This window comes from Mandrillus leucophaeus, unplaced genomic scaffold (genome assembly GCF_000951045.1).
Source record: "Mandrillus leucophaeus isolate KB7577 unplaced genomic scaffold, Mleu.le_1.0 Scaffold690, whole genome shotgun sequence".
NCBI lineage: Eukaryota > Metazoa > Chordata > Mammalia > Primates > Cercopithecidae > Mandrillus > Mandrillus leucophaeus.
Window position 1 is genome coordinate 912,945 of NW_012107475.1, and position 19,470 is coordinate 932,414.

The following is a 19,470-nucleotide window of genomic DNA, read 5'->3' on the forward strand; positions in this document are numbered from 1 at the left end:
GGTCTTGAAGGACAAGGGATAGCCTGCTAAATTGTGAAAGGTAGGCAGCAGGATATATAAATACCTAAGCTGGGAATGGTTAAAGAGGGAATGCTTAAACACACACAGTGTGTTTGGAGGGCATTCTGTTCAGAGGGTGTGGGATAAAAATTAAGAAAATTAAGCTAGAAAAAAGGATTGGGGTCAGGCTTTACATTGTCTCAAACATAGGTGGAAAAGGAGTCAATCTAAGTTTTTAAGCAGTGTCAGATTTGTTCTTTAGAGAGGTAACTTCACAGTTGTGCTAAGACTAGAGCAGGTATCGGCCACTACAGCAATCTGCAGGGGAAGATGGAGGCAGGGGAAACAGAAATAACCAAACAAAATCAAGGTGAAAGTTGGCTGGAAAGTAACCAAGACTGGATGACTGTCTAGAAAGGAGGATGAACATGACGTAAAAGAAAAGGAGTTAGAATTGTTTCAAGCTAATCCTTATCTTGGTGCACTGAATATATGATAAGGTAAACAGGATGAGGAGAGCTAATGATGTGCCTTAAACTAGGTACTAAGAAGGTCAGAAGTAAATTATATTTCATGCATGAGTTTGAAGTGATCCATTATAAAGACTTGGGCTTCTCTTCTAAATAAATGGGAAGCCACTGAAGATTTCTGAGGAGGAGAGAAATAAGGGAGACCAGTTAGGTAACACTATAAGAACATTCAGAGTGAGATGAGATGACACGATCAGGTGTAAAACATGTGAATAAAATAACACAGGCTGGGAGCAGGGGCTCACGCCTGTAATCCCAGCACTTCGGGAGGCTGAGGTGGGTGGATCACCTGAGGTCAGGAGTTTGAGACTAGCCTGGCAAACATGGTGAAATACTAAAAATACAAAACTTAGTCTACACTAAAAATACAAAAATTATCCGAGCATGGTGGTGTGTGCCTGTAGTACCAGCTACTCGAGAGGCTGAGGCAGGAGAATCACTTGAACCTGGGAGGCGGAGGTTGCAGTGAGCCGAGATTCGCCATTGCACTCCAGCCTGGGCAACAAAAGCAAAAACTGTCTCAAAAATAAAATAATAATAATAATCATAAATAACACACACACAGAGGCAATGCTCTGTGTGTGTGTGTGTGTGTGTGTGTGTGTGTCTGTATATCTTGGCTTTCTTCAAAAACAAAGGAGAAATTAAAACTGCAAAAGTCTAAAAATTAATGAAAACACTACATATCATAATAGGACAGAGTAAAGTTGTACTATGAGAAAACATCATACCTGAAATACTTACGTAACTAAAGAAGAATACGTAGTAAGTGAATTAAGCATCTAACTCAAGAATCTACAAAAACCAAAATAAAACAAACCTAAGGTAATAAAAAGGAAAGCCCTAATAAAGTTAAAATAGAACCAATGATTTAAAGATTGTGAAACTGAGAAAAAAATTAACACTCTTACTTTAAAAGAAAAAAAACCAAAAAATAGACAGTGGTCATTACTGACTAGAGAAGGAGCTGGAAAGCTATGTGCCAACTGCCTGCTTTTGTAAATAAAACTTATTGGAAAACAGCCATATCAATTTGCTATAGATTGTCTAAGGCTGCTTGAGCTACAACAGGAGGGCTGAATGAATAGTTGTGGGAGAGATCATATGTCTACAAGCTTAAAATGTTTACTATCTGGTCTTTAAGTAAAATAATCTGTATAGCTGTACACAAGTACAACAGCACAAGCACAAGACCCAATGTCAGAAAAATGAAAATACCACAATTTAAACGAATATAAAAGAAATAATACTACAATTTAAAAGAATCAGAAAAGAATCAGAAAAGAGCACTTTGTAAAATTCAGTGCATTTCACTTAAACTGTTTGGAATGTATGATTTTCTAGGAAAATATTGTTACTAATATTTATCCTAGAAGTGACAGAAAACTTTATATATATGATAAAAATAATGAAAAGAAAATTTAAGAGTTAAATTTAATAGCTGGGCTTTCAAATTTTTAAAGATGAATTAATTCTAATGCTATTAAGAGACTCTAGAGGACAGAAAGAGAACACTTAGACTGATTCTACAGGCGACTATAATGGCACTGATATTAAAACCTGACAAAGCAGAGAAGTGAATACAATAACAATATCTCTTTTATAAATATTAATCTAAATAGTAAAGAACTTTAGAAAATAGAATTTATCAATACATTAAAACAAAATGCCACAACTAAGTATTCTTCAACCCCAGAATGCAAGGGCATTGCATTTAATATATTAACATATTTAATAATTCAAAAAAATATTAAATAATTTTAATGTTTTATTAAATATTAAATTTTGTAAATTTAATATTTATATTAAACATTAAATATTTAATATGCATGATGGTGTGCAGACATTGAATTTTGACAAAAGGCTACATTCAGTCCTGATGATTACAGATGACGATATACATCTCAAACTATGCTTAAAAGTGAACATTCAGAGTATACTAATTAAAATTAGGGAGTAGGCAAGGTTATTTGGTATTAGCCTATTGATGTTCCAGACAATGCTAGACATGAGAAAATAATAAAGAATATAAATACTGAAAAAGTATAAAGTAATTATTTGTTGTAGATAAAGTAAATGTTTATTTAGAAAATTGGGTACTGACTAAAATATACTAAATAAAATAACAAAAGAATTTGGAAAGATGATAGTCTCAAAAATTTAATATTTTATAAAAGTATTTCTTTTATGAAAACATTTTTCTTTTCCTTAATATAATGTAAAATATTTTTATATTATATATATTTTAAAAATGGAAAGAAATATATTTTCTTTTCTTTAATTTTAATATAAAATATTAATCTTTAATATTATAAAAATATATTTTATAAACGTTTTATAAAAAGACATATATACACTATATATACAGATAATAACTCATAAAATAAGTGAAAAAATCACATTTATAAGAGCAAAAACAAATAATAAGAGGGAGGATCTATATAAAGTTTTATAATATTGCTGAAGAACATTCAAGAAATAATACATTTAATTTTGAGATGGGAAAACTTGATTTGGCAAAAATACCATTTCTCATTAACTAAATGTGTAAAATCAATGCACTAACTCAACTAAAATATAACATGATTTCCCAGAGGGAATACTAAAATTCATCCTGAAAAGTAAGACTGAAAATTTATCCAGGAGAAATTCTACAATTGAAGAATAATCAGGATGTTTAATCCAATCAGTTATGGAGAATTCTACGAAAACAAAATAAGTAAAACAGTTTGATAAAAAAGAAGAAACAATAAGATCAATGACACAGAAGAGAAATTTTAGAAATGACTCAAGTAAATATGAGAATATTGTATATTAAATTTTTTAATCAACAGAAAAAACGGTATTTAGGAAAAGATGATGGGCCCACCATTATCTGGAATAAGTTCCAGAAACATCAAGTATTTAATAACAAAAATAAAATATAAGGCTTGAAGAAATCACAGATGAAGTAGGTGTATAGCTTTTATATGCAAGACATAAAACCCAGAGACCATAAATAAATTTTCAGAATTTCTACATGGTAAAAAATAATCATAAAAAAACAAAAATAAACACCAAGGGTTAAATAGAAAAAGTTTATGTAACATGTATGTACTAAACATGCAGTTTAGTACATAATGGGCCAAGATTATGAACAATTTAAAGAGTAGGAAATACAAATAGGCAACGTAAAAAATGCTCAGTCTCACTCATAATTAAAGAAATGCCAACCAAAATAATAATGATGTACCATTTTTTGCCTGTTAATCTGTTATAAACTTAAAAACGTTAATACTACCCAGTGCTGGCAAAGTTATATGGGGTAAAGCACAGTCTTCCCATCGTATCCGTAGGGGGCTGATTCAAGGAACACCGTCTCTTCCCCTGTAGACACCACAAACCATGGATGCTTAAGTCCCTTATATAAAATGGTATGATATTTGCATATAATTTACATGGTCTTCCTGTATACTTTAAATCATCTCTAGATTACTCATAATACCTAATACAATGTAAGTGTTATATAAGTAGTTATACTGTATTGTTTAGGGAATAATGACAAGAAAAAGTCATCTGTGCATGTTCAGTACAGATACAACCATCTTTTTTTTCCCCCAAATTATTTTAATCCACAGTTGGCTGAATTCATGGAAGCCATGGACATGGAGGGCCACCTGTAACAACTGCTGGAGGAAGTATAAATTGGAACAATATCTCCATGAGGTAATATGGGGCCACTCATCAAAGTTTTAAATGCATGTAGTACATGATAGATAAATTTCAGTGCTAGGAATTTTTCTAATGTATATCATTGCAAGAGTAGGAGTAAAAATGTGTACTGCAGCATTGTTAACAATAAAAGGTAACTGGAAACAACAAAAGTATCCCTCAATAGAGGATTCAGTAAATGAATTACTGTAACATCCGCATTGTGGCATATTATACAGTTGCTAAAAGAATGAAACCCATCTTTCTGAGTTGATTTGGAAAGACCTCCTTGATATATTACTAAATGAAAAAGAAAAAGACAAAAAGGTATATACAACATGATGCAATTTTTTTGTATTAAAACATATACCCATGCACACAGGCAAACAATGGTGGTTGTACAAGTCTTTCCTCAAAAGAAATATAAGAAGCTTTTTAAAAGAAGTTTTGTTTGGAGAAATGAAGGGAGAAGAGATGGTTAAGACCATAAGTTATGGAGCTGAACTTGTTTACTATAAGATGCCTGCTGCTTTCTAAGGCATCAGAAAAATCACTGCTTTTTCTACTCGGTTCTCCAAAGCTAGCACTACATGGAGTCCAGGTTTTGCTATTGTCTGAATAACTACAGAGATATACTTTATCTTGTTCACATTCTGTGAACAGACAATTTGGATTCTCCACAGAAGCCATTTGAGATCCAATACTATGCTCACTGGATAAAGTGTTTCTACACATGGAAATTCAGCACAAAAGAATACCAGCTGTGAAAAGGTAAAGGAAGTAAGGTATGTAGTTTCAGAACGGCCTAAGTTTGGTTTCCTCTGACTTTATCTTTCCAGTTTTCACAAGTGAACTTTCCACACAGGGCTTTATAGTCAGTCAAATTCAAATGGAATGGGCAACTGCCAAGATAATCCATCAACACAAGTAAGGCATTATATTCCTTTTCCCCAGTGAAAGCATGCAGAATTTCCTTCCATGCCTTTACATCACATTTTCCTACTCATGAGAGAAAAAACACAATGTAAATGCTTTTAAAAACAAGGTTAAAATGTAACTACTTCCCAACATTTACTTCTGAACTAACACAAATACATGATTAAATAACATGATTTTTTAAAAAATGGTAGCAAGCAATTGAGGGTATTATATCTGGTCCTTGCCTAGATTAGACTCATGCCACAGAGTTGCCATCTGCCACTCCCTATCACTCTTTACATTTCAGTCATTTTGACTTGTTTTTCTTATTTTCTTCAATGTGCATTTTTTTTTATGTCAGCCTTTTCTTTGAATACTTGTCTGTCCTCTTTTGCTTTGTCAACTCGTAGCCTTCAGATCAGCTTAAATGTCACTTTGTTGGTCAACACCATCCTCTAACACCATGGGTCTAGATCAGATTCTCCAACTCAATTTTTTCTTAGGACTTTATCCCTCTTTATTATTTATTTCAAATGTAATTAAAATCAAGTATTTAATTAGTTGTTTAATCTTTCTGTCCTTCTAGAATATAAGCTCCATAAGCGTAAAGGGATGACTACTTTTTCCTCCCTAAAAGTATTTCCACTTCCACTCAAAGCAAATATTAGTCTACATATAATATCTGCTCTTACCTCCTTCTAGGAGCTTTACTGTATTGCCTGGACCGGAATATAATTTCCCAGATCTCATGTAGTAAGGGTACTAGATGATAAAGCCCATTGTGCTAATTAAAAGCATTCAGGCAAGATCTGAATGACGGAAATGAAGAGATAACTATCTACTGCTGTATTTTTCTGGCAAGCAAGATTTTGGAGACAGAAGGGTTGAAAGTTTTAACGGATGAACTATACATTCAAAATTTGGTTTTCTAGTGTGTTCATGAATGTTGGAAGGCATCTGTAGTAATAGCTGTGGCTTTTTAACTGCTAATCACCATCATGTAACTGGTTAAATTCAAGAGTTGTAGTAGTAGCCCTGAACTTCTACTCCTCTGATTTTACCAAATTTCCAGTAAGTACCTAATTTCTTATACAAATTCTTTTCTATTTAAAATGTACCTAGAATGGATTCTGTTTCCTTTTACTAAATCATAAGTGATACATGTGTCTACTTCAATCCAATATAAACAGGTTGACAGCACTTTATTTATATTGATACCCATTGATCTATTAAAGTGACTGGTAACCAGCTTACACTGAGTAAATATTTGCTGAGTGACCATGACGAAAAACAGTTTAAGGCTCCTGTGTATATAAACAAGTCACAATCACCCAGACTAGCCTAATCCCAATAACTAATTTCTATATGTTATTCTGTGTTAATTATGCATTTTAACTTGCGAGAAAGAAAGTGCCATTTGCTCTGTTTCATGTCATATTCCTTGAAAGAGGATCCTGGTTCCCATATAGGCTGTCCTGATTATTAATAGAAATAAGTTGGCATTCCAGAGAGAGGACCCTAATTAGAAAAAGATAAATCTTATCTAAAATTGCATCATTTTAATTCATTTGGCCATCTGTAAAGAGAAAAATTAAAAAATGAAATCACAATATGAAATGTTTTTGATTTTAAATTTTATCATTACACATCTCTCTATCCCTAGGAATTTATAACATTATTTATTAATCTGATGTCTTTAGAGTGCTTCCGCTACTCAAGTATTCTCAAATGAGTGAAAAACAACATTCTAATTAACATACTTTTTCAAAACAGCATGATTCCTTAACAAGATGTATTAATTTATTGTAAGAAATTTATTCTATGCTTCTAAAATGCATCTTAAAACACAGAAATGAAAATTGCTACAATCAAAATTTCCTTAAAAGTAATAAGAAACAAGGATAAAATTTCAATGCTATTTACTATGTTCTTTAAAAAGAGTCTCACTTATTCAAAGTGAATAATGTTAGACCATATATTAGACCACATTGAAATGAACACATTTGCCATAAAAATGTCTCTTGCTTGGAAGAAACTGAATCCTACTTTTCAGTACGTGAATTTTGGTCACACAATTTGACTCTTCAACAATCTTCAATAGCTTCTCACTGCTTATAAAGTCTAAAAGTCTAGGCATAGAATTTGAAGTCTTCCATTGTCTGACCATGTCTAGCCCTCCATGCACCTTACATTCTGGTGAATAGAGAACATTCTTATTCTCCAAATAAACCCAGAGTTTCCCTTTGCCCGTGTTCTCTTTCTTCTCTCCTTGGAATGTCGTTTCCCTGTTGCTGCCTATTGAAATCTAAAATTACTGGCTTGAATTAATCTGCTTCTCTTTTACATTTCATCTGAACTGTTTAATCTCAGTGTATATTAACTTTTTCTTTTAATCTTTCCTTTGAAAAATTCCCAGGTTTAGAATTTCAAAGTTAAAAGGTCTGGAATAAGAGCCTTGGCTTGGCTTTTAAAATCTATTACCAAAATTTTTTTTAAAGTATTGATCAATACCACAAAAAATCTCCTCAAATCACCTTCAGAATTGGGTACTATTATGTTTAGATTTTGATAATATATTGATGAATATATGTTACATAATTTTTAAAGAATTGTTTTTCATCAAAAGTTTGTTTACCCACTTTATTTCTTCTTTTTGCTTATTTTCTCCCTAGAAACTTCATGTTTTAAGTTATTAAATTTAACAAGTGTACATGTAAAGACGTAGATATTAACTAGTCTGTTGTTGCTGTTCCTAATATTTCTACCAACCTTATTGCTTTTTACAATTCAACATTATTTTTTATTGTTCCAAAGCATTAAATTTAATTTTTGTCACATCTATTATTGTTTAAAACTGTTGTCTTCTTCCTCTTCAAAGTGTATGGGTAAACATTTACAGAATTTCCACCATGTGTTAGGCAAGGTATATGTTACCTTATTTATTACAGAATTTTTCTTTTTTTTTTTTTTTTGAGACAGAGTCTCCCTCTGTCACCCAGGTTGGAGTCGCAGTGGCGTGATCTTGGCTCACTGCAACCTCTGCCTCCAAGGTTCAGGCGATTCTCCTGCCTCAGCCTTCCCAAGTAGTTGGGACTACAGATGCGTGCCACCATGAGTGGCTTTTTTTGTATTTTTAGTAGAGACAGGGTTTCGCCATGTTGCCAAGCTGATCTCAAACTCCTGACCTCAGGTGACCTGCCCACCTCAGCCTCCCAAAGTACTGGGATTACAGGTATGAGCCACCGCACCAGGCCACAAAAATCTTAAAATATAGGTACCATTGCCACTTTGTACGTGATGAAATGTGGCTTGAGGATGTTAAAAAGGCAGAGTGTGTGAATCAACATTAAAACACAGGTTTGCTTAGATCAAAAGTTTATATTTTATATGAGGTTACTTCCCTTTGAAAATGGAAAAGTCATGCTTCCAAAAATGCAATTAAGCAAACAGTTGTATTTTTTTTTTTTACAATTTTGTTTCATTTTATTTAAATAATACTAATAAACTTTTGACATCCTATGTGGTGGTAACTGACAAAAAAATTATTATATTAGCCTCCAAGAGGAAAAGAGGTTGATAAGATATGGCAGGGAAAGAATAAACTCTGTGAAGATGACATTTTGTATATATTTATATATTTAAAGTTAAAAAAAAAGTAAGAGAAAGAGGACTATTAACCATTTCTGCTACTAATAGTCTGTTATGCTCTCTTTAGTTAACAGATACCATCTATTCTAGGAAGAGATGATTCTTATTTTACTTGGCCATATTGACACCGAAGCTGCTCAAGCAAAAATAAAGCAAGCTGTAATAGTAAGCATCGATAACTAAATCAAATTGGCTTTGATTGTAGTTGCCATTGATTTAGGCAAAGGCTAAAGCTGAACTTATAAAAACAAGGAAATGATTGATAGATCTACATAATAAAAAGTCAGAAAATTATACTTTAAAGCAGCTTGAGGGGACATATTACTACTGGATTCTTCCTATTGCTATAACTGTTCAACAGATATTATCAATGACTACAGACACAAGGCTTATTACGTGACAGAAATTCTACCTAAAAGACAAACTCTTAACATCACTGATATATGTAAAAATATTGAACTCACATCAGGGCCATAAATCAGAAATATACGGTAAAGGGATGGGTGGGAATACTCAATCCAGTATGAGAACAGTTAAAGCCTGTTAAAAATTTATCCCTAACGGAAAAAATTGATTTGACTGAGATCTCAAGTAAAACAGAATCTGAAAATTCTAACTGAAGGATTCATTTAACTTAAAATTAAAATCACAATGGAAAACAATGGCTTAATAATGAAAACATATGCATCTTTAATTATATACTTACTCTTATAAACATACACTGCTGCTATTCCTTGAGGTATATTCTATTTTATAGAAAACAGTGGTTTCTTAAGACACAATCTTTGTGGGGGAGAGTATAAAAGTAGTAAGTGGTCACTATTATGCTTTTGCCATTTTGAAATTTAGTTATTAGTATATATATTTTTTCTAAAAATAAATTTCTATGATAGGTAAAGTCTTATCATTGTTCAGTTTCCAAAATAATTTCATACATCATTCTGTTTCTCATAGTAAATAACTAGACTAGGTATTATTTACTCCATTATTATTCCATTTGATAGAAGAGAAAGTACATTTCAGAAATGCTTAGATGTTCAAGGCCATAAACCTTCTAGAGGTAAAATCACAACCAGACCTTTTTGTGAATGTGTTCTGTTGGTTTGGGCATCATTTGTATGTCCTGAGATATTCCTGTGTCCTGGGAGATCCCCAAGCTCCTTTTCTGAAGGTTAAACTACTCTTGGGAGACTTTCCTTTCCTTTCCCTACATTCTTGTTTCAGTGGACAAATCTGGAAATATAGGTAGTTTTTCCCCTGGGGGTGACTTTGATATTAAAAGTGAAAACTATATGAGAAGTCCTGAGGTGTAACTATTACTTACAGAGAGAAAAGAATCATTTCAGTTGCAGCTAAGGCATAGAAACAGCCTTATTACATGCACATGTGCGTACACACAAACACATACACAGAAAAGGAGGATTTTCTTAATGGAGTTTTGTTATTTATACAAACAAAAAATATATTGTATTAAATGAAACTGTAAAGAAGTGATTTAAATATCTTAGTAAGTCAGGAATTGAGGTGATTACATTAAACACTTGGGGTAAAGCATCACTGTGGCATGGTAGGCATTAAGTCATATAACAGGAGGCATGAGGCTAAATTTCTGTGTATGCTGGTTTTCTATTTAAATTTTAATTAAATTTGCCTTCTAATTAAATTTTAATGTTTTGGGTTCTTAATTTCCCATTTTTCAAAAACATGGGAAATGTCTCCCACCATGATGATAATAGCTCCCTTGAAATTGCTAGACTGTTAACACCATTTAAGTTCAAAGGCACTTCAAGAAATATGAAGGAAGGTACCACTAGCACTAGACAAATACTCTTAAATTCTAGAGCTTTGAGAAAATATTGAGAAAGATGACCTTATCTTTTGGTACAATATGCACTGTGGAAGGTTTCACTCTTTAAAATCTCTCTTTAGGAGAAGTGAGGGATATAGTTAGGTTGAAGAAATGGAAATGTTCTTCTATTTTATTAAAAAAAAAAAAAAAAAGACTCCATGCCCTAAGGTCTTCAGAAAGTCCCAGATTGGATGTGATCTGTTTGCTTTGAACAAACAGGACACAGTATAGTGAAAATGGTGGACTTTGGAGTCAGACTGTCTCAATTCATAGCTTCACTATTTAATATAAGATTCTCCGTGAAAATTATTTACTTTCTCAGTTTTCGTTTCCTTATCTGTAAAATGGGAATAAGAATCTTAAAGGACAGCACAATGGTGCAGGTCAGATGAGAAAATTAAAGTGAAACATCTATTGTAATGTCAGTCTTGGAGGAATAAAAGCTAAGAAAAAAAGTAATTCTGGGATACCTACTATCAGACAAATACTCTATGAAAGTCTGGGAATATAATGGTGAATAGGATAATGTTCTTAATAAATGTGTGTGCAATTCATTCTTCTTGGAAAAAAAAAGTCCAATAATAGTTGGATCAGGATAAAAATCAAGTATAATAAAAATATTAAAAAGCTATGATAAAAATGACTAGGGATTTTCAAATCTACCCAATTGTATCAAAACTTTCCATTTCTCTGTTATTTTTCTTCCAGCACAGTGATCTGTGAATTTGTGCTTGGTAACACTGCCTTAAATAAACATCATTTGAAAATGTCTCCATATAAATTACTGTAATATGCTCTAGAGTATTTCATACTATATTTGATTTACACATATACCATATCAAGGGATAATACCAGCAATATCATAGGTTATAAGGATTGAATGAGTTATATACAGTAATAAAAACAATGCCTGACACTAGCGACCACTTAATAAATGTTAAGCATTACAATAACTACAATTAAATATTAAACCTGCATTACTTAAATTAGCAATAGTTCTCCGAATTGAGATGGATAAAGAAACCAGAAATCCACAAGGTGGCTCTCAAGGTTTGGTTTTTAAACAGCATAGAGTTGTTTCGTATTTCCAAAGAAATGAAACAAGACTTATGAATACCAACTTGACTTTTCAAAGACTCTCATAAATTCATGATTAATAAATAATTGGAAGGACACAAAGCTGTATAATCTGTACAATAAATGTTATGTAACAAAAGTAAAAAAATATAGAAAATAAATAAATTTTCCATTTCTAAATTGAAAGAGAGTCTGATGTTCAAAACAACTGATATCAGCTTAACATAGAATTTAAAATATCAATATAAAATGGTGAAATTTATAGTACAGTTGCAATTAAATATATTTTACTTGGATAATAAATATAAAAGGGCATAGCACAATGTCTGGCAGCTAGCAGCTGTTCGGTGACCAATCAGTTAAATCTTACATTTTATATACATAAGAAAAATTTAAAGTTATCATTTTATGCCAACAGATTTTTTTTTATTTCATAATTTATTTTCACAGCTTTAAAGCAGGAGTCAGCATACTTTTTCCGCAAAGAAACAGAAAGTAATTTATAGTAGCTATCACAACAACTCTATTCTTCTCCGGTAGTGCAAAAAAAGTCAGACAATAAATAAATTGGTATGTTTATGTTCTGATAAAACTTTAATTATAAAACAGGTAGACACCTTTGGCCTGAAGATGTCTTGATCTAAATAATTACCTGATATAGTTAAGTAAAATAAAATCTGATATAAATCTTAAGATACTACCAATACTGAAATTACCAGGAGGAGTGCTTCTTAAACTGTAATGTGTACAAAATCCCCTGAGGATCTAGTTAAAATGTAGATTCTGGTTTGGTGAGTCTGGGTTGGGGCCTAAAGGTCTCCCTTTTTAACAAGGATGCAGGTGATCCCAAGACCTTTTTGTCCTTTGAGCATATGTACACTGAATAACAAGGCAGCTGTTTACAAACTTTTTGGCTCAGAATTCCTTTACATTGCTTAAAAAAAAAAAAAGCCTTACTTATTTAGGTTATGTCTATCAATATTAACCTTAGAAATCAAAACTGAGAAATTTTTAAAAAGTATTAATTCTTTAGAAGTACAATAATAAACCCACTAGATGTTAACATAGGATATGAAATTTAACTGCATTTTATATTTTAACTATATTTTAAAGAGCAGGACTAAACACTTCAATTATAACCATATAGAAAGGAATGATAAGTGTTATGTCATACAGTGAAACCTTTTAATAAAAGATCATTAAGTCAAGAAAAAAGTCAAGATTACAACATCATAAATCTGTAAAATTAACTTCTTGGAATTTGAGACTGTGGATCTTTCACATATAAAATACCTGGGATATGTGGCATGTTACCTGCTTTAGTTCTTGTCCTATTTGTTCCTTACCTGTTTTTCTGCAAGTACATAGTCATGTCCTTGGGTAGGAGAAAAGAAGGGAATATGGCCACAATTTTTTGCTCTTTCTATTAGAGACATAGCTGTTCTTACAGTGGCATTTCGAGCATGTACAAACACCATCACCTGAAAAGAAGGAAAGCTGTTTATTTACTATTCCAATTAATTAAATTATAGCTTAATAGTAGCCTGGATATCATTCCATATAAACAACTATTAATTTCTCAAAACAAAATCACAAATTTATGAATTCTCCAATATCTCCTTATTTTAGAACAAAGTGTATAAAGGAAAAAGGCAAGTTAAATAAAATTCAGCTTACCAGTTGATAGACATTTGTGGAGTCTATAAAATTTGGAGTTTAATTTGTATGTTTCTCTTTTGAATACATAATTTATTATCATAGTCACTTATTATAGAGACAGCATAAAAAATATTTGAGAGTTTTCTCACTGGAAGATTACTACATTCAGTGAAATTTCCAATTTCATAAAGATGTTTCAAGAAATTGAAAACAATAAAGAAAACTCTTCCTTGGACAAAATCATGTCTAAGAACAATCACTTAAAATACAAAGGTTAGGGGACTGCTGGAGATAAAAATGCTTCTATAGAAGTACCTGGAATTCTCTGTGCGGCAAACCTTCCTGTGGAATTATTCATGAAGTGACTGAGGATATCTGAATTACAGGGAAGGTACGTGTCTGAATGCTGTGTCAAGGAGAAATGGGGAAAAAAATGCATCTTCAGGGATAGTCACCAGGCACGGTGTGAATACAACTGAAGAGAATTAGGGAGTGTTTAGCAGCTTGCCTTTGCTGCTTGTCAGTACCTGCCTTCTTTTCTCTGTAAGTTTCTTCTTTGGCCTCTACCTTCCATCACAATCAGCTCAACCCCAGCATTCCCAAAGAGCCATTAGTATGATAAAAATTATTTTTTTCATATAGACTACTGCTCTTTTTCAATTTTATCTGGTGTGAATAAAAGCAACTTTACACAACTTTAACACTGTTAACAATCTGGAATATACAATCTGAAGATATTAAGTGTGGGTGCAGTAAATGACTTAAAGAAACGTTTCCCTAGCCCCTGCTTTCAACTAAACTCACATATCTAAATCTCTGGAATCACTAAAGTATTCTGCTTAGGCCTCAAGCAACTCGGAGGTTCTAATCTTTGACCCTCTTCTCAATATCTCCCCTATACTACTCTGTTAATTACATTTTTCTGGAAGCTAAAACTTTCATGTTTTTTGCAGGCTACACATTTATGAGGATATTCAAAGATTGTATCTAGTCAGGGAATTGATAGGTTCATGTGAGCTGACCTAAGTAAAAGAAAAGATCATTTTGAGGGCTAACAAAAATGAAAAGCAAAGAGGTTTGGGATTTGACCAGAAAGGAGATAGGGTGACACAAAGGTATCTATACCTCCATAGAGGTATCTCTATATTTAAACCATAATAACCTTATGTCTACAAACTTGTCAAGGTAAGTGTTCCACATATAAGATGCTTATTAAAATTCACAGTAAAATCTCAGATAACAATCATTCAAGAAACTGGAATTCTTAAATAACTAATATTATTTTAGGTACATTCAAAGTAAAGGAGAACAGATAATTTGGAGAAGATAAGAAGTTCCTCAAAATGAAACAAAACAAAAAAACCCCAAAATGTTTACAGAAAAACAAAAAGCACTGCAAGTCATCAGGAGAAATTTAATCAGCTAATTACAGTTACCAAAGGCATAAACCTTGAGATTTCATACTTTATCAGAGCTTCAACTTATTTACTGATACTAATATGTTTTGAAAAGAAATATGATAATAAGACTATTTTAAGGCTAGGCATGGCAGCTCACACCTGTAATCCCAGCACTTTGGGAGGCCAAGGCGGGTGGATCACAAGGCCAAGAGATTGAGACCGTCGTGGCCAACATGGTAAAACCCCGTCTCTACTAAAAATACAAAAATTAGCTGGGCATGGTGGTGCGTGCCTGTAATCTCAGCTACTCAGGAGGCTGAGGCAGGAGAATCACTTGAACATGGGAGGCGGAGGTTGCAGTGAGCCGGGATGATGCCACTGCACTCCAGCCTGGCAACAGAGAGAGACTGTCTCAAAAAAAAAAAAAAAAAAAGAAAGAAAGAAAGAAAAAGAATATTTTAAAAAGACTACACTAGTAGAATTTATTTCAGAAAGTTTTGCAGGTACTGGGACATTCTGTTTTCCTTATTTTTCAACTAAGGAAAACAAATCTCTTGATTTTTGATAGGCTCTCTAGGCTTTCATGGGTAAACATCTTTACTTCATAGGATGTTATGAACTGCCACATAGGTTCAAATTGTGATATTTTCATAATGACTGATATACACTATTTAATGCTAAGATAGAAAATTCTGTCCTGCTGAAGATTCATCAGTTTCAGAATTTGTCAAATTCTATCATTCTATCTCTTACAAATGGTAGGGACATTTCCACTGTAAGTTTCTTCTTAAAGAGCAAGGCAGATTTTTTTTTTCTCTTCTATAAAAATAAATTTTACCACCCAGAAAACCTCATTAACCCCCAAATTAAATTTTAAGAAAACTGAAATTAAAATGAAGTTATTCCTTATTTTGTTAATTCATTCGTCATTCATTCATTCATATGCTTCTGAACATGCATTAGCTAGTAAGTTCTAATAAAACTACCATGAAAATGAGAGACAAAGCCCCTGTCCTCATGGAGATGAGAATCTAGTATGTTGAATTAAATAATCACAAAATATTTTTTACTTGATAAATATTTAGTAGGCATGTATGTGTAAAAAAGAGTTAAAAATAGAGATGAAAATAGACAAGATGTGGTCCCTTCTACGAAAAACCTGTATAATTTAAGGAGAAAGATAACATTGTACACATAACTTAGGCAGCTGAACCAAAGAGAAGATAACATGTGGATAACGTGGGAACCCTAAACATGGAGCTACTTGGTTTTCTTCATTCATCCATCCCAAGATACTTACGCAGTTCCTACTATGTGCCAAATACTGTACCAAGTGCTTAGTACAGCACCAGGGATACTATGATAACTACGTTGCAAAGATCTAAATGCATACGATACTGTTATGGGGAGAAAATTCTCTGATAATCATTCCTATCATTCCAAGGTTAAAGTTGCATAAAGGAGGCTACAGTAGTATTTGGAATATTTAATTTTGTTATTTTTAGTGTGTTAGCTTGAAGGAGTACATTCTCTTGTAAAGTTTCTCACAGTGAGACCTAGGGACTACTACATCCAAATCACTGCTGCTGCTTATTAAAATAGATTTCTGGGTCCTCCTTTAAAGCCAGCTGAGTAAGAAAATCTAACGGAGTGATCTAGAAATTGAATTATTAACAACAACTGAAATGACCACAGCACTACTGTATGAAATTGGTTAATAATTACTACCAACTTAATTTTCCCCTCTGAAGCTGAAAGAGGATTAAAAGGTAAAATAAAACCATGATTACAAAGATGTTTTAAGAATCCCCCTAATAATATCTTTATTTACCTATACATATGAAATATCAGGAAATTTTAAGGTATTTTATATAACCAATATAGCACCAACATTATTTCCCAGATGGGCCAGAGTTTTATAATGCTACCAGATTTCCATTCTCCATAATTCAAATGCCACATTATGTAAATCTTGTTGAATTAGCAGATATGGAGAACATAAGGGAAAACAAAATACGACCTAAATCTTCATTAATTATTTCAGTCTTACTTGTCAACTTTTCATTTTGCAAATTATTTTCTACTGCAGCCAAGAGAAATATTAGTTACAACTTAAAGTAACAATTTCTTTTTATTAAAGGATCCATCATGTCAGTGTTAAGTAAAATAAATTTTTTTTTAAAATTAAAAATTTCATGTGTTGAAGCTCCAACTGAAGTCATTACAAGGTTTTGGGTCTCTATAAACACATCTGATTTTATGGTTTTCTAATTTGGTTAATTAACTTAAATAGACTCATATGAAAATTACAAGTAATAGGACAGCATTGTTTCATTTGACAGAAATAACTCCAAATTAATATTAGAAATACTTTTTGGTAACTGAGCAGCAGTTAAATTGGTGTGTGTCATTAAAATAAGAACAGAATAGTAAGATTAAGTCAATAATGATGGCAAATTTAGATTGTTTTATGAAACTGTTAATACTTTTATTTGAGTTTTTAGGTTATGCATTTAAAAGTATTTTATATACTTATTTTTAGTTTCAAAAGGCATTTTTCCTATTGTTTTATTTTTATTATGGAAAAGTTCACATAGAAACAAAAGTAGGCAGAATGTGGTCATAAACTGCAAAAGCCATTTATTTTTAAAATATATGATGGAAGCATGCCTGTACTTGGGGAAAAAAAGTAAGTAAATTTGAGTTCTGGTCCTGTTAGTTGACCTGTCAAAGAAAGTGTTCTTCACATGAGATACTGATTAAAATTAATAAAGGAGTAAAAGCTCAGAAAATAATGATTCAAAAAACTGGAATGCTTAAGTAACACATACTGTTTTAGGATGTATTCAAAGGAAAGATGGACATATTATTTGAAAAAGATTTGAAAATTCTTCTTTGGAGTACTGCTAAATATCAGTGTGAGTTAGAATAAATTATTTAACCTCTTCAATTCTTATTTCCCCCAGAACACACATAAAGAGTTACAATCTATCACAGGATTACTATAAGAATCAAAGGATTAATGTAAGGGAAAACACTGTGTTTAGTAAAATGGTGGTTCTAAAATTTTAGAAAGCTTCAAAATCACCTGGCAGGCTTGTTAAAAACACAGATTGTTGCTCTTTCTCCCAATACCCTTCCTGACTATATAGGTCTGGGGCAACCCACGAAACTGCATTTCTAAGGAGTTCAAAGATGCTAATATTCTTGTCTAGGAACTTTGAGAACCTGTGTCACAGCTGGTAAGTATTAGCACCATTATTAGGGGAATAAACATAAACAAAATTAATCTTGCCTAAAAGATTAAACGGACCAGTATGCAACTGTTATACACTGACCACCATGCACCTATTTTTTACTCATTTACATGCATACGTGCATGTGTGTATGTGTATTTAACACTACACAAAACAATTTAAAACACTTCTCCTTTAGCAACCTATGTAAGGAGGTTGTGAAAGATGAACTAGGAATAAAAAAATCAGTAGGAATATTTAATGTGAAATCTTGACTCAAACCCTATTTTCTTTTCTTTTCTTTTTTTTTTGAGACGGAGTCTCGCTCTGTCGCCCAGGCTGGAGTGCAGTGGCGAGATCTCGGCTCACTGCAAGCTCCGCCTCCCGGGTTGACGCCATTCTCCTGCTTCAGCCTCCCAAGTAACTGGGACCACAGGCGCCCGCCACCACGCCCGGCTAATTTTTTTCCATTTTTAGTAGAGACAGGGTTTCACCGTGCTAGCCAGGATGGTCTCAATCTCCTGACCTCGTGATCCGCCTGCCTCGGCCTCCCAAAGTGCTGGGATTACAGGCGTGAGCCAACGCGCCCGGCCGAATCAAACCCTTTTTTCTAGGAATACTGCTAAGAAGTGAAACAATGGATATATCTGAAAAAGACACAACAATATGGCAGATGGATGTCCCACAGAAAAACGTTGCTGAGAAATGATGTTTTACATTATGTGGCACATATGGCATTGGCTCTTGCAAAAAGCTGAGGCTTGGGGTAGGGAGGGTCATGTCCTGGCAGTTAATGTTTTCATTCTAACCATCACAGTCACTTATCTGTTTTGCTCTCAGTTCTTCTCAACTTTCTTAACCCAGGCTCTTCAAGAGAATTAACCCCTAAAGACCTACATAAATATTGATTTAAAAGTGTGTGGTTCCCTGATCAGCAGCACCAGCAGCAGCAGCAGCAGCAGCAGCAGCAGCAGCAGCAGCAGCAGCAGCAGCAGCAGCAGCAGCAGCAGCAGTGACCTTGAGTCAGAAACTGTGAGGGTGGGGCCCAGCCATCTGTTTTAACAAGCTCTCCAGGTTATTCTGATGCAAGTTAAAAATAGAATACTCCTGTATTAAGGCATTCATTGTAAGTTAAAAAATATATATTAGCTTTTCCTCTGTGCATTTACAATAGTTCTGGCAAATACCATCTTCTGAAGAAGTGGGAAAACAGTGTTATATGGTCTGAATGGGAATGCCACTACAGATATATTTCAGATATATTTATTTATATCCCATGACAGCATGTAGGCACAGAATAGTTTCTGCTGCTGTGATTACATTACCACATTTGTATTAACAGGTAGATACAATTTTAAAAGGTTTCATTGTGCATGCTGTAGATCCAAGAATCATCCATAGTTAGACACTACAAGTCACTACAGAGATTTTGTTTTAGATCACAGTGCTAGCCAGCTGAAGAC

The 19,470-nt window shown here is 33.0% G+C and overlaps 1 protein-coding gene across 1 annotated transcript in view; it reads right to left on the minus strand.

The window, feature by feature from the left end:
- The window catches only part of ASCC3 (activating signal cointegrator 1 complex subunit 3), a 404,060-nt gene that overhangs the window by 187,689 nt on the left and 196,901 nt on the right, over positions 1-19,470 (minus strand). The window contains exon 14 of the mRNA XM_012002619.1: positions 13,059-13,193. Within this exon, the coding sequence (XP_011858009.1) occupies positions 13,059-13,193 (135 nt within the window). The remainder of the gene's footprint in view (positions 1-13,058; positions 13,194-19,470) is intronic.